Source organism: Heterocephalus glaber, unplaced genomic scaffold (genome assembly GCF_053883595.1).
Source record: "Heterocephalus glaber isolate CG9 unplaced genomic scaffold, H.glaber_assembly_v1.0 deba00001608, whole genome shotgun sequence".
NCBI lineage: Eukaryota > Metazoa > Chordata > Mammalia > Rodentia > Bathyergidae > Heterocephalus > Heterocephalus glaber.
The window spans coordinates 40,571,499-40,586,960 of NW_028258379.1; the positions used below are offsets into that span (position 1 = coordinate 40,571,499).

The window sequence follows — 15,462 nt, forward strand, 5'->3', positions numbered from 1 at the left end:
GCTGGACCGTCCCTGTCAGCGCTGCCCTCCCGCATTCCTGCACCCCGCCCGGCCAAGCACGGGAGGCGCCCCCTCCCCAGCCACGGAGAGCAGGGCCCCCACCCGGTCCGCGGTCCCGCTCGCCGCCGGGGCGGAGGGGGCGCTGTGGGCGCGCGGCGCGGAGGACCCGGGGCTGGCGGGCGGCGGGCGCGCGGCCAGGGAGCGCGCGGGCGGGCGGGGCGCGGCGGCAGGAGGCGCTCGGGGCCGCTGCCCGCGCTCGGTTCCTCCATGGCGCTGCCGGGACCCCCCGAGCCGCCCCGCGGCGCGCCCCGCAAGGTGCCCAGCCTGCTGGAGATGGGGGCGCTGTGCCTGGACTCAGAGATCATCCTGGGCTTCACCAGCCACCTCCTGCGGCGGCGAGGCAAGGTGAGCCGAGGGCCCTGGCGGCGGGTCCCGCGACTCTGGCGGGGACTGGCGGCCTCGCTTTCCCGGCCGGTTCTGCCCGCGTCTCCCTCTCCCGTGAGGGCTGAGCGCGGACCCGAGCGCGGGGAGGCAGGCTGCCGGGGCGCGGAGCGCAGAGCGGGCCGGGGTGGGCGAGACGGGGGTCCCGAGACCCAAGGCGACCCGGCTCCCGTGCACCCCCGGGCCCCGGGGGCTGTGTTCCGGTCCCCTCGGGGAGCCCGGTGTAGCGAGGGCGCGCTTGCTTTGCGAAGCCCGCGGCGCGTGGAGGCTAAAGTTGCGCGCGTGGCTCCTCCGGCGCGGGACGGGCCGCGGTGTGGCTAGGGTGTGTGGACGCGGGGTGCGGAGGCTGTTCGAGCCGTGCCTCCCGGGTACGGGCACGTTCCCAGGGCAGCAGCGGGCGGGGCGGCATCTGTGGGGACCTGCACCCCGCGTGGGCCGAAGCCCCCCTTCCAGCCAGCCCTGGAGGGGAGGATTCCTAGCTCGCAGCTGGGGGGAAAGCGGCTGCGGGCTTTGGGGAGCCGCTGCCCACCATTCCTCTCTTCGCCGCCGTGCGAACCCTCTGGTCGTAGACGACCTAGAAAGCCAGGAGGAGATCACACACCCCACTTTTGTGGGGTTGCGTGGAGTGGAGGGCTGTCCTATTAAAGAGGGTGGGTGAAACGGAAAGGGTCGCTTTGATGAGCTCGAGTCCGTGGGAAGGCGTTTCCCCGCGCTGGGCGCCGTGGGCCAGGGTCTCCACCTGGATGGCTTGTGCTCGGGCCTCCCGGACCCCTGCACGTGCCTCTCAGTCCCGCACGCGGGGCGCCAGCGGTCTCCGTGTTGGAAGCCACGCGCGCAGCGGCCGGTAGGGGGCGCTGGCGTCACGGGGAGCCCGGGCGACTGGCCCCGCCGTTTCGCGCTGACGCGGAGCCCAGGCCCCACGCCGCTGGCGAACTCCGACGGCGGTAACACGAGGCCAGGCTCCTTGTGGCGGGAGCAACTGGTCGCTGGGGCGGGGGCGACCTCCCAACCGGAGACAAAAAGGCAATTAATTCCGGAGCTACGTTCCCATCTGCCAAGCCTGCCGACAACAGGTCCCGCGCGTGCCCCCCGGGGCCTCCGCTTCCGGGCTCTCAGCGCACACGCCTCCTTTCAGCACACGGGCGGCTGCAAAGGCACGCGTGGTACCCGGGGACACAACAAGCGCTGGCACTGCACTTCCGAGGCGCAGATCGCGCAACCCTCACCCACTCAAGACAGTCCGGGGTGGCAGCTACGCTCGGAGCGCATGGGATGTACTGGGAAAGAGACTGGGAGTCTGGGGGTCCCGGCCCAGCCTTTTTCCTTGTCTCATCTCGCTGTGTGACCTTGGGCCAAACCTTCCCCCGCGGCCTCAGTTTCCCCGCCTGCAGAGTGCAGAGCGGCTGGGCGTCTCCCAGGAGGGGAGCAGAGGCGCATGCGCATGTGTAACTTGTGTCCGCTGGGCCCCCGGCGCCCCTCCCCCGGCAGGCGCTCACTTAACTGGTTGGGGGTCCTCGGGGTGGGAGGGGCCGCGGAGGCCGGACCCCGCCCCGCGCAGCCCGGTGGGGTGGGGTACGGTGGCCCTCCTCCGGTCCCCGCCCCGCGCCCCGCCCCCGGCCCGCTCCGGAGCGCGCCCGCCGCCGCCACCGCGCGCTCTGGCCACTCGCCCGAGCCGCCAACTTCCGAGCCGCGCGCCGGGCCATGGGGGCGTCCGCTGGCCGGATCACGTAGCCCCGGGGTCCGGGAGCCCGCGCGGCCCCTCCTGCGGCCCCTCCTGCGGCCCGGCCATGGGCGGCCGAGGCGCCCCGCAGTGTGTGGCGCCTCCAGGGGTACGCGGGGCCCGGCCAGGCCCGGGGCGAGCGGTGGGTGGCGGGTGGCGGGATCGGCGGGATCGGCCGGCGCTCGTTGGGGAGACCGGAACGCCGAGGATGCTCGCGGGGTGCGCAGCGCCCTCTGCACCCCGGACCGCCCGCGGTGCACGGGGAGAGGTGCCGTCCGCGCCGGGCCCTAACTTTGGCGCGAGCGCTGCTCTGGGGCCTGGGTTGGCGGCTCCTGGCAGCCCTGGCTCACTGTGCCCTCGCACTCCCACCCCCGCAGGTGGCCGAGGGTGGCCCGACCCGCGAGCAGCTGTCGCTGCTGGAGGTGTCCCCGCGCAAGAGGCTTCCTGCCGGACCCGAGTCGAACCCATGCGGCAGCCGCCCTGCTCCCGAGGGCGCTGGGGCCGGCTCAGAGCAGAGCCATTCGGGCGGCGGGGGCGGCTGGTGCCGCCACTGCCACACGAAACTGGTGGAGCTCAAGCGACAGGCGTGGAAGCTGGTCAGCGGGCCTGGGACTCCCCTCCGGGTAAGTGACCCCGCTCCAGGCTTGGGCAGGCGGCGCTGGAACTTGGGAGCCCTTAGGACTTGGAGGGAGGCTGCGTTCTAGCTGGTCTTGTGGCTGCTTGTGGCTCTGGGCCTCAGTTTCCCCTCTAGCACTGTTGTGTGAGTTGGGGCCGCTCATCCTGGGATCCAGCTGCAGGTGGGAGGGTCTGGGCAGGCGTTTCTTGCAGATGTCCCACAGCTGGAGCCACACTGGGTCTGGGAGGGGGAGGGGAGCCAGCCTGAGGGCCCCTCCCAGGGCAGGACTGCTTCCAGGCCAGCCAGAGGCTTCTTGGGCCCCTGTCCTGAACCAGGTGTCTGGCAGTGAGTGGCTCACCAGCCACAAACAGCGTGGAGGGAGAGTTGGCCACCCCCTGCCCCTGGGGTGTTCCCAATGGTTCCTGGATGCTGCCTTCCACCTGGGCTTCGAGTGTGGGCAGCGGCTGTGGCCTCTGGGTTTCCCAGGCTTAGCCCTGCCTGCTGGGTGCTGGTGGAAGAGGGCTGTGCTGGGCTTTCCGGCCAGTGGGCTTGCCCGGCTGGGAGAGCAGGCACCATTGTTCAGGGAACAATGCCCCTGGAAGTTTGAGCAGGCCAGGAGGCGGGGGTCTCCGGAGGAAGCCTGCATCGGCCTGCAGTCCAGCAAGGGGAGCTTGGGGAAGTCAGAAGAATCCCTACAGAGCCTGAGTACAGTTTTCCAGGAGGGTGTGGGGCCAGGGATGGAGACCTTGAGCGCCCTTCCGGGCTGGCAGTGTGGGGTGCCAGTCTGGCTTCTGTCCTGGCTTCTCTCCAGGGCTCCCCCGGGAGGGGAGAGGCCCAGGGGCCTGTCCTGGGTGGCAGCATAAGAGACAGCAGGGGCCCTTGAGGGCCCCAGAGGGCCCCTGGTGACAGGCTCCTGAGTGCCTTGCTGAGACAGGCCAGGGAGTGCAGGGGCTTTACTGACAGCTGGTCCCTTGCCCTGCTTTGCCTGGCCTGGTCCTGGTGTGGGCAGCTGGGTGCAGGGCTGGGGGTCAGGGCAGAGCTGTGGTCCAGGTTCTGGTGGACTCAGGGTCCCCATCTGGGGTGTCTTAGAGACCTCTGCTTGCAGACAGCTCATCAGGGGAGCCCCCTGTCTTCACAGCCCTGAGCTTGGCTTTGACTCCTCTGCTCTTCAGGCCCAGGGTGGAGAGCTCAGGCCCTCGCTGGCTGTCCTGGCACTAACAGACCCAGGTCCCGGGCCAGGGCTGTGCGTGCCTCTGTGGGGGCGGTGGCCCCCAGGCCTGTGCTGCGAGTACTGTCCAGCTTGGGGTGCTGTGGCTGAGGAAGGGCTGGGGGCCGCCCTGCCACCCTGGGACCCCAGCGGTTCCTGGTCAGCTGTGGGGCTGGGCCATGCTGATTGGGTGTTCTTGGAGTGGGACTGTGGTGACTGCCTGGCTGGAGCCCAGTGGGTGCACCTCTGTTCCCCAAGGCCACGGTGACCGCTGGCATCCAGGGCTGGGGTGCTGAGGTCTCCCCAGGGCTCTGTTTCTTATGTTTGCCGCAGGGACACAGGCTCCTTGGTTGACAGAGAACTCTTCCAGGGTGGGCCTGGGGCTGGGCTGGGACCCGGGCCTGGCCCCTGGAGCCCTGTTAGGTTCTTGCCAAGTCTCAGTGGCAAGGGGAGGTCTAGGGGTTGAGGGACCTGTGGACCCCCTTAGTCGTGTCACGCTCTGGCTGGCTTCTGGTGTGGGGCTTGGCAGGCCCTGGAGGCCCCCCGCTCGGTGTCACGGGGCCACCTGTGTGCAGCACTGCTGTTGAGTGTCCGGAGCCGCACCTTGGGGGCCGTGGGGTGGCCCAGAGCTGAGCCTCCCCTCTCTCCTGGCCCTGTGGGCTTATCTCCTCGGGGCCTGGGGCCTCATCCTGTGGCCTCCACGCCTCTCTCCTTGGGCCGTGTCGGGCATGGGGAGCATGTGTGTGCTTCCTGCCCTGTTGTCCTTCCTGCTCCGAGGACGGTGCCACTGCCTCTGCCCTCAAGGCTCCCTCCCCACACTCCAGCGTCCCTGGGTGGGGGACCCTGGTGTCACCCCGGCCTGGTTCCCTGCACTGTCTTCCTAGCTGCCCCTGCCTCTGAGACGCTCTGGACCCTCATTCCGCTCCTTGTCCTGTGTTCTCATCTGCTGCTGTGAGGTGACCACCAAGTTCTAACAGACGTTGTTCCCACTGCTGGGCTCCAGGTTCCCTGGAAATGTTTGTTGGATGACTGATCGGCCAGGCTGAGTGACCCTGAGGGGTCTGGGGATGGATTCTGGCTCTGTGTCCCCAAGGTGATGGCCCCCAAGGGTTGGTCCCTGGTGTGATGAGGCAGGGTCCCGAGGGGGAAGCCATCCCAGCTGCTGCCCGAGCTCGTCATTCAGTGCAGCGCCTCCTCCAGAGGCCTGGTGACATTTGAGCTGTCGATACCGGTGCTGCATTGATTATGGCTCGGACGGGGAAGCGATCCATCCTCGTTTGGCCTTTGATGCAGGCAGGGTCTCATCCTCGCAGCCTCTGGCAGCTCCAAGACATTGTGGTGCCGGGTGGCTGTTCAGACTGTCACCAGGCAGACAGGGCCACCGCGGTTGCAGCTCTGGCTCCTGCCTCCTCCGCCTGGCTCGAGGCTGCTGGCCCGGCCACTCACTGCCTGTGCTCTGCACTCCGACTCGGGGTGTGGCACGCCTGCCCTGGCTGCCTCCCTTCCCTGTCGCCTCCTCTGAGGCCTGCTCTGGTCACACTGGGACTGTGGCCTTGGGCCTTCGGCTCCCTGGGTCTGACGGGGACCCCTTGGATGTGGCTGCGCCCCCCACGCTGTTTGGAGCCAGGCCTGGGCTCCCGCCATGCCAAGCGCTGTGCTGCCTCAGGCGCTGCAGGGTGGAGCCCAGGTGGCCTGGTGATCCCTGGCACCCGGCGAGGTTGAGAAGGGCCAGAGCTCCCTAGGGCGGCTGGCAGGGCCGGGACCTGGGCTGGACTCACGGGTGGACGAGGGGTGGGTGAGGACCTGCCTGCGGGCCTGGGCCACACAGACCCTGGGCTGGGGTGTGGGTGTGGCCTCTGGGCAGAGGCAAGTGCTGGCACACGAGCCAGGTGCCCAGGACGAGCTCCTGATGAGGGAGGGGTGGGGCTGGTGAGTGTGGTCCGGCCTTGCTGCCCCTGGTGGCCCTGCTGGTCACCCTGCGTCTGGAGCAGTCAGGGCCTGTGGTGGTCTGGAGAGGTGAGGGTGGGGTCTGAGGCCGAAGCTTCCTCGGGGCGTCCTGGAGGACCTTGCAGTGAGCTGGGAGGTGGAAGAGCTGGTTCCTGCCTTAAAGAGCAAGGAAGGTCTAGTTCCCCTTTCCCTTTGCCTGCCAGGAAGCTCACAGCTAATTGTGCAGCTCTGGAAGAGTGCATGGGACTTTTCCCATGCATCTCATGGGAACTGATCATTCCTGTGTGTTTTTCCTGTGACTGTCTCTAGTTGTAAGTCTTATTTATTTATTTTTTTTTGATACTGGGGATCGAACTCGGGACCTTGTGCTTGCGAGGCAGGTGCCAGAACCACTGAGCTGCATGCATCCCCGGCCCTGTAAGTCTTGTTTTTAATTTGTATTGTATAGTTGTGGAAGCTGTCGTGTGATCTTTGTGGAAGAAGAGTGAATAAGTGGAGTCCCGCTGACCTGAGTGTGTGGCATGCTTGTCACTCGTCCCTGGACTGGGGACCTGAGCTCCGCCGGGTGTGGCTGCCAGGGCCTGGCGGGTTGGGGGCCTGGTCTGCCTCTGAGCCCCAGTGCTGGTTTCCCACCCCTTTCCCCTGGGCTGGAGCCCGGGGTGGGCTGGGCAGGGTGAGCCTGGGGCCTCGTGGCCCTGTGCCTGCCCCCCCCGCCCCCCATGGCGCCTGGCTTCTGCTGGATGGGGTGAGGGGCTGGGGCCCTGTGTTGGGCGCCAGGCATTTCGCCATGGTATCCAGCCTCACGAGGAGGTCCTGCACCGAGGGCTGTGGCCCCTGGCCTGGGTGTGGACCGGCCGAGCTACGGCTTGGTGCTGTGTGGAGCGGGCCAGTGCCCCCAGGTCTTGCCGCCCCCAGCCTTGGCCCCCCAGACAGAGCCCTCTGCCCTCCTGCCAGTCCTGGTGGTGGCCTGCTGGCCCAAGGGAGTGTCCCGGAGCCTCCCAGCCCTGCCTGCTCTGCACTAACCTCATCTGGCCTGACGCCTGCTCTGGCCTCAGTAAATGTCGGGGACTGGCTCCTGCTTTCTTACCGGTTCTGCTCCTGAGGGTGGGGCCGGGAGTACCCAGTCAGCTCAGGGACTCCGGAGAGGACCAGTCGTGGGGTGGCAAGGGGCAAGGCCGGGAGCAGAGGCCGAGTGTCAGGACTCTGCTCCGCTGCCCAGGCCAAGTGCCAGAAGGACAGCGCCTCAACCCCTCCGAACCTCAGCAGTGAGCAGAGCGGTCCCTGCACAGAGGCAGGGAGGTGTCCAGCGGCAGCAGGAGCCCGGGGCCCGGCAGTGGCGTGTTTCTCTCAAGGCAATGCAAGGCCATCCCGCCCGCCACCTCTTCGCTATCAGGTGACCAGTAGGGACGTTGGCCTGGTCCTGCGGCACCTGGGCCGGGCTTGGTGCTGTCCCCTCAGGGAACCCTTTCCTCGAGCCTGGGGGGAGGGAGCCTCGGCACAGCTGGGGAGCCACGGAGGCTCCTGTCCTGCCCACCAGCACCTGCTAACCCGCTGTCCCCACGAGTGACGAGGGTGGCACGGGGTCTCTCGTCCAAGCCCCGAGGCTGGGCCTCTGTGGAGATCCCTCCTCTGAGTCTGTGCACCAGCGCGGGAAGGGGCGGCCGAGGTGCAGAGCTCTTCCCCAGAGACAGGAAGAGCTGCACGGTGGCAGTGTTCACTGTGCCAAGAGGGCCCCACCTGGAGCTGAGTGGAGGCCGCGTGGGGGCTTGGTGGGGGCCCTGGCGTGGAGTGTGGCTGGCTGAGTACCTCCTCTGGGTGCTGGGGTCCCTGTGAGCCGCGGCCACCTCCAGTGGGTGCCTTTATCCCCAAGGCCCACAGTGCCCTGCTGGGCGGCGGTGAACAGGGAGGCCTTTGAGGGAGGCGGGTCTCAGTGGACTGGTCTGTGCCCACGTGGCCCAGCCGGGCTGTGCCTGGTGGTGCTGGGTGGACGGGAGCTTTGAGCTGCAGCCTGGAGGATGGGGCCCTGGCCTGCAGTGAGATGCCCAGCAGGGCAGGGGGCTGTGGGCATCGAGGCATGGCTGCCAGTCTCCAGGCTGGAGAGCCAGGCTGGGCCCCGCCCCGCCCCCCCCAGCTGCAGGGGACTCGGGAAGTCCTGGCCCAGCAGCCAGCCCCTTCCTGGACCTGTTGTCGACTCCGGAAACAGTGGGGCAGGGGCACAGCCCAGAGTGCTTTGTCTGGGAAGGGAAAGGATGAGACAGAGGGGCGGCGACCACGGGCTCCACGCTCGCGAGGGTTGGGGAACCCGGGTCCCAGAGCCACTTGCAGATGGGGCCTCTGGTCCTGCTGGGCCCTGGACACGGGTGCCAGGGTCGCCTTTGTAGACAGGCGGCAGTGGGCTCAGAGAGGCTCTGACGCAGTGGGGTCTGGGCCCCCAGAGCTGGTGCAGGACCCCTGCCCACACTGGGGCAGAGTGGGCTGTGCCTGTCCTGTTCCCTGAACGGGGCTGGGCACCCTGGGTCGGGAGAAGACGTCTTTCCTGCCTCTGAGGACGGAGTGGCCTCCTGCGTGGGAGAAAATGGAAGGATTACTTACAGCAGCTCAGCGACCTCAGCAACGAAATGAGAAATGAAAAGTCATCATTTCTAAGTAGGGAGGCTCCCGAAAACCCTCGGCGTGATGGGTGGGTTTGCGTGGTGCTAAATTGAATCAAATTAAGAAAAACATTTTTCCAGATGCAAGTAAAATATCTGTTTAATTAGACCATAAAGGAGAAATTAAAAGTCATATTTTGCAGTGGAGTAATTACCGTCTTTCTGAAGGCACTGGTTTTGGAGGGTGTGGAGCAGCCTCGTGCTGGGGCTTTTGGGGTTCAAGTCCTGAGAGTGGGGAGTGGCCTGGGGTGCCCTGAGGAGGGCCGGGATGGCGACCTGGCCTCCAAAGGGCCCTTGCTGTCCCTTGTCCCCCCCCCCCCACACCCCCCCCCCCGCCGTATATGCTGAAGCCACGAAGAAGGTCCAGGAGCTTGGGCAGGGCAGGAGGCCCGGTGGCCGGGTGTGGGGGCCACCTCGCCGGACCCTCAGGGTGGGTCTCCGGGCTGGGCTCTGCTTGTCTTGGCCACAGAGGTGCTGGTCAAGTGGTGTGGGCTGGGTGGTTTTCCTCCTGGGTCCCTGGCTGTGCCCCAGCGACTGCCTGGTTGTGTGAGGGCCTCTGTCCTGGTGTGTGGCCAGGGTTGGGGAGTGGCCTGGCTGGGATCAGGCTTAGTGTCCACTGGGAGTGGGCTGGGCTTGGGTCCTGTCCCAGGACAGATGCTTGTCCCAAAAATGGACTTTGAGTCTTATAATCCCAACACTCTGGGAGGCTGAGGCAGGGGGATTGCAAATTTGAGCCCAGCCTGGGGAACTTAATGACTCAGTGAGGCCCTGTCTCAAAGTAAAAAATGAAATGGGGTGGGGATGTAACTCAGTGTGAAGGCCCTGGGTTCAGTTTTCCAGTACTGAAAGAAAGTGGACTTTGGTCCCAGGCCAGCCCCCCGGGAGCCCGTGCAGCTGCCGGGGTGTAGGTCTCTGGCCAGGGTGCCCCGTGCTGGTGACTGGCAGCCTGTGAGGCTCCCAGTGGGGCTTGAGTGTCGAGGGCTGCCCTACCCTGTGTGCTGCACTGGCCCTGCACTCCGCAGGCCTGTGTCCCGAGGGCCGCTGATGGGCCTGGGTGGGACTGGGCTGGGCTGGGGCAGCCTGCCTGCTTGGCACCTCCCTCGCCCTCCCTGGCCAGCTGCTGCTCGTCCTCAGGGCCTCTGCCCTGCCTCCTGCCCGCTTCCTCCCTGGCTCCTGCGGTGCAGGCCTCAGAGGCTAGCAGAGGGCTCCCCCGTGCCTGAGGTCCCCAGGACAGGCGGGTTCCCTGGCTGTCCGGCAGCCCCAGAACAAAGGCTGCGGGGCCCGGGAGGCTGGCGTGGGGGCTGGGCCGGGCCTCTGGGCGGGTTAATGGCTGTGGGGGGGGACTTCCTTCCCCTTCACAGCCTCCTGCAGAGTGGAAAAAGCACTGCAATCAGAGCGACTAGAAGCTGGCCCGGCTGCCCTCGGGCTGGGGCCCTGGTGGTGGCTGTCTGGGAGGGAGCCGGGCGCCTGATGTGGATCTGGGCTGCAGAGGCAGAGCAGAGGGGGCTCCTGTGGCGTTTCTGAGTCCGCCCTGGGTGGGGGATCCTCCCGCCTCTGCCCCTCTGCCGGTGAATTCCTGCAGGGTTCGGGGGAGCTGCTGATCGGGACCAGACCTGCCAGGTGCTTCAGAGCTGGAGAGAGTCCAGGCCTCTGGAGCTGGCGCTGTGAAGCCCCAGCTGACACAAGGCTGGGCCTAGGAGGGTCACCCTGTCACGTGACCTGGCATCCCTGGGGCTGGGGCTGGAGACCAGGAGAGAGGGCCCTGTCCACAGGCGGCCAGGGCTCCTGCTGTGCTGGCCACTCCAGGCCAGGACTCTCATCCCCTTGAGCCTCCTGGGCGTGGGGAGGGTGCAGCAGGCCACAGGGCAGGCTGGGGGAGCAGCCGGGCAGCCGAGAGCCCTGAGGGCTCAGTGGGCTCAGCTTCTTCAGCGGCGCAGAACAGAGCATGTTTGAGGACCCCCTGTAGCCAATGAGGGAGGGAGACCCGGGCTGGGGGACCCGAGGAGACCCCTGAGAGGAGCTGGGGACCTCGGCCCACGCGGCCCACGGGGGTTCCAGGGCCCCTGGCTCTTGTCACTGGAAAAACTGCAGGACCCTCAGTGGGGCACTGGCAGGAAGCAGCGCACGCCAAGGCCAGCACGGCCCTGTGGAGAGGGGCAGCGAGGCTCTGCTGGAAGTGGGTCTGGTCTCGGGGTGGCCCCAGTCAGGTCGCCTAGGACGTGCGTCTTCCCCTCGGCGGCTGGCTGGATTGCGTGTTGCATGTACTGGAAGCTAAAGAGCTGCTGCCCACGTAACCAGGCCGGCTTCCCGAGGACCATGTCAGCGGGAGGAGGTGCCGCCTGCTGAGCTGGGGCCGCGCATGGCCCCTGTGCAGGTGCTGTGCCTCCCTGAGGCGCTGGGAGTGTTTTCTGGAGCGAGTTTCCTCAAAGGGAAACCCACCCTGTAACTGTGCCTGGTCGCCTGAACCCCACCTCCGAATCCGAGACTCGGGGGCCTCGGATCCAGACCACAACGGTAACCTGGGGGCTCTGATTGTGCCCTGAAGCTGCAGTTCTTCTCAGCCACGCCTCTCCTTGGGTCTCCTCCCCCACCTCAGGACACGTGCTCTCTCCCGTGGCTGCCATCGCAGCTGCAGCCTGGCTCCTCCAAGAGCAGGGCAGTGCTGGCCCGATGTGGCCGGGGGTCCCCTCCCCGTGAGCGTCACCTCCTTGGGAAGGCTGCCCCTCGGGGAGTCTTCCTGCGCTCCACAGCAGCCCCTGGTTTCATTTTCCTGCTGGCCACCCAGGGCTGGCTGCAGACCCAGAGAGGCGGGCAGGGTCTCCAGCCCCCCTCTCCCCAGGACACACTCGCCAAGGGGTGGTTGTCGGGGAGCCTTGTTAGCCGTGTGGTTAATGGTGGGGGGAGGCGGCGGTTAGCCAGGGCACTGCGAACCTCACTACTAAGCGTCCATAATTATTTTCCTGCTGGGCTCGTGTGGAGGAAGCCGTGTGGGGCTTATTAATCAGTTATGGATGGAGCTGGGCGGCCATGTGATGTGGCAGCGGGTGAGGCGTGGACAGCGGGCTCTCTCCGAGGCTGCCCCAGCTGGCCACTGACTGTGCCTTTGTCCTTTGGTGTCCTAGGACCCCTGCCTCTCCGCTGTGCTCCTGGACAATCTCCCAGTGCCTGGCGCCTCGCCTGCGTGCCGTCGCGAGGCCGAAAGCCACTGTGATGCCTGCGCCACACACCTACACCAGCTCACCCAGGAGGCGCTGTGCCTGCTGCAGGCTCCTGCCAGTGGTGAGGACCCTGACGTCTCCCGGGGAGGCCTTGTACCCCCTGGGCCCGGAGCCATGACCAGCCCCAGGGATGCACCTGGCCCCATGGGAAGACAGCCACCTGGCCCGCCTGACAGGAGGAAGGGGCTGGCCTGGCCGGCCGGGCCCAGCGTCCAGGTGTCGGTGGCCCCTGCCGGCCTAGGCGGAGCGCTGAGCACGGTCACCATCCAGGCACAGCCCTGCCTGGACGGCGTGTGGAACGTCTCGAGGGCTAGCAGCTTCCTGCCGCCCACCTGCCTGGTGAGTGCTGGGCTCGCTGAGGTCAGAACTGGGCTCCTCCTGGGCCTGGGGCTTCCTGATGTCCTCGGGCGGGGTCCCCAGACATTCCTGGGGCCCTGTGTCAGATCCCTGACATGGCCCTCTGCGACCTTGGGAGCTGCTGTTGGGGACCATGTGCAACAGGGAGGGATGGAGGGCCGGGGTTGGCAGGAGGGAGGGGCTCTCTGTGAGCGACCTGCCGCACCGGGGGGCCACAGGCGCTGCCCAGGTGGCACAGACTGGCCTGTGGTGGGTGGCAGAGCCTGGGCCCAGGGTGAGGCCTCTGTTGGAAGCTGGGGTTCATGCCCACTCCCACCCTGGGCCTGGTCTCTTTGGAGAAGAGACAGTGAGTGGAGTTCCCTTCCCCAGGTGCACACTAGGAGTCCCTGAGGAGGCCCCACTTCCCTGCAGCTCGGTGGCCCTGCCCAGGGACCCACAGTGTTCACGGAGGGGTCCAGGTAGATGGCTGCTCTTCCCTCACCCGAGTGGCAGGCTGGGTCCCCTCAGTGTCCTCCGAACCCCCTCTTTTCCATCCCAAGAGGCTTCTTGGGATGCTGGGAGCTGTGGCTTGGGTTTGGGGAGTGGGTGGCTCCGCTGTGACCTGCACCCTTCACTTGAGCCCAGCCAGCCCCCTGTGCGTGCCTCGCCTGGCTCAGATGGCTTCTCCAGGTGGCACTGTGCCCTTGGCTGTGGCTTTCTGCTGGCTGGGGACCAAGGCCGAGCCACCAGTGCCCCCTGCCAGGCTCCCATGCACTTTGTGCTGTAGGTCTGGGGTCGGTGAGTGAGCAGTCAGAGGGACCCTCGGCAGAGCCAGGAGGTGTGAGGTACTGAGGGTGAGGGCGCCGGGTGCTGCCACGGAGAAGCCCCTGGATGGCCCCCCAGAGCCCCAGGGGCAGAGGGCCCGTGGGTGGCTGTGGGCAGTGCCCGTTCCGAGCATCGTGCAGCCGACTGTGCCGGCTTGTGGTTATGGAGCCTCTAAGAGGAGTTGAGGGCCCTGGGCCTCGGTCTCCCTGCCCGGTGGCATTTCAGGGGCTGAGCAGAGGTGCAGGGCAGTCCAGATGCAGGATGGGCCCTGCCCTGGCTTCTAGCTCTGCTGGCCCCTCTCTGGCCTAACCCTGCCCAGGCTGGGGCTGGGCCTTCGCAGCCACTGTCATCAGGCCGGGAGCAGGGAACTTGGGGAGGAGTCTTGACCATACCTGGCCTCCAGCTGGTGTGATGCTCCACCCTGGGAATGGCCTCACTGCTGCTCCTGGCCGGAACAGCTCTCTCTGTTTATCATCCTGGGGAGGCCTGACCGCTGCTACCTGGGAGGAGTGTGCCAGGGCAGTCAGCCGGTGCCATCCTGGGAGGTGGCATTGAGCTGGGCCCAGAGGGGCCCTTGAGGTGATGGGCCCGGGACCTGAGACTGGCCCCAAAGTGTCCCTCCCTCCTGTCTCCTGGCCACGTGTCTGGCTGGGAGTTGGCTGGCTGATGTGGCACTCTTATGTCTTGGTGCAGGATGGGGCCTGGGGGTCACAGGGGTGGCCCTGTTGACAGCTGGCATTCCACAAAACGTAGGTGTTTAGGGCACCCGCTCCCCGTTTTGTGTGTGCATCGATTGTGTTCTGGGTAGACGGGAATGGATTTGTAATTAGGAAACTGTCTAGCAATCAATAGGGAGATTATTAGAACCATAAATAGAACTTCAGGACTCAGAGGAGGAAATGTCCCTGACCGGATGTCAATTGTTAGAGGTGGCCCTGGAGTGTTAGAATATTGCCTGGTTTGGTCTAGAATTAAATATTTCTGGAGAGATGCGCTATGAACATCAGGAATCTCCCAGGCAGACCCTGACTCGGCAGGTGGTGGTAGCTCAGCCTGGTGGGCACTGCCCTCTGCGTGAGGCCAGTGGAGTGCTGAGGGGGAGTGGCCAGGCCTGCCCAGAGGGCTGTCCTTGAGGGGAGGCGGGTGACAGGGCCGGAAGCCAGGTTGGAAGCTGCTGGGTGGCCCTGCTGGGGCCTTGGGTTGACAGTCTGGGTGCCCCGGTCCGTGGCCATCCAAATCTGAGCCCATGGCTGCATCCAGGAGCAGAGCATGGTGGCTTCTAGGTGTCCCACCACCTATGCGTGCAGACAGCCCTGGGGTCGCATGGCAGGGCTCTCCTGCCCACCTGTCTGACCATGCTGGACAGAGGCCTGGGACACATGACCCCCACCCAGGCCTGGCCCTGGCATTGGGACACCCTTTCTCCCAGTGCTGTCGGTGCTGGCATGTCCAGGCGGGGGTGACACAGAGGCCACTTCACTGCCTGCTGTTCGGCAGGTGGGCAGGGACATAATGGACACCCCCAGGGCAGCAGGGTCCCGAGGAACCAGGGTCCCCATCCATAGCACTTGGGTGGCACCGGCCTGGGGGCCTGGGGGCCTCTGCAAGGCTGCCGGACATCCAGGGCTTGGTGGGGGTGGGAGAAGCCGGGGGGGGGGGCTTTGGCCATGCCTGGGCCTGGCTCTCTGACCTCTGCCGGGGCCCTCATGTGGGCCTCAGTTTCCCTGCCTGTGGAGTAGGTGTTGGCAGGATGGTTCCTCCTCCAAGGGAGCTGCAGGGACCCTGCCCATACTGGAGGCCTCTGGGTGAGGAGCCTGGGCCTTCGTGAGTGGGTGATTTTGCCCGTAGGCCCAGCCCTGGCCCCCTCAGCACCCCAGGAGCCTGTGAGGCATTTGTGGGTGCGGCTGGTGCAGACTCCCTGCCTGGTCCCGTAGGACCAGTGTTCCAGCGAGGCCTCTGGTGCCAGCTGGCATCGAGAGGCCTCCAAGGCAGGGCTGTGGCGTTGGCGGGGGCGGTAAGCAGGTGCGGGTTCTCCTGACTGGGCTCCGCCGCAGCCGGCCTCACGCTGTCCTCTCTCCTGCTTTTCCTTTCGTTGCTGCTGTAGCGCCTCCATCTCGCTTTCTGTTGACCACCTTCCCTCTCCTCTGTCCTGTGTGTGGTCCCCTCCCTTCTGCCCTGCCTCTCGCTTGGGATGGCTTCTTTTGGCATGCTTGGGCTCTGCTTCTGGCAGGAGTTGGCAGTGGCCGTCCCTGTGGTCGGAGCTGTGGGACGGTGGAGCTGCGGCTGGTGCGGGACTCCCGAGACAGGTCAGTGCGGGTGGCCCGGGGCCGCAGGTGGCATCATGCGGGGGCTGGAGGCAGAGACACAGGAGGAGATGGCGGGTGGCTGGGCCTGGGAAGTGGGCAGGGGCGAGGCTGTGACCCGCCGTGGCCCCTCTGGCCTCCGTTGCGCACCTGCAGGCAGCAAGGTGCCACTGTGATGGGGCCTGGCCCCGAGCCACT

At 66.7% G+C, this 15,462-nt stretch overlaps 1 protein-coding gene across 10 annotated transcripts in view; it reads left to right on the top strand.

Annotated features, from left to right (window-relative positions):
* Positions 1 to 222: 222 nt before the first annotated feature.
* Kif26a (kinesin family member 26A) overlaps positions 223 to 15,462 on the top strand; it is a 32,490-nt gene continuing 17,250 nt past the window's right edge. For 2 of the 10 annotated variants that reach the window (XM_087195626.1, XM_087195629.1), the window contains exons 1-4: positions 1,862 to 2,270; positions 2,539 to 2,784; positions 6,312 to 6,348; positions 11,705 to 11,861. In XM_087195626.1, coding sequence (XP_087051752.1) covers positions 1,877 to 2,270; positions 2,539 to 2,784; positions 6,312 to 6,348; positions 11,705 to 11,861 — 834 coding nt within the window. In that variant the 5' untranslated portion in view covers positions 1,862 to 1,876. Of the gene's footprint in view, positions 406 to 1,861; positions 2,271 to 2,538; positions 2,785 to 6,311; positions 6,349 to 6,386; positions 7,325 to 7,347; positions 8,612 to 11,704; positions 12,140 to 15,090; positions 15,268 to 15,462 lie in introns of those variants that run through there. The other 8 variants (XM_021243667.2, XM_087195634.1, XM_087195628.1 and 5 more) reach the window with 7 other exon arrangements.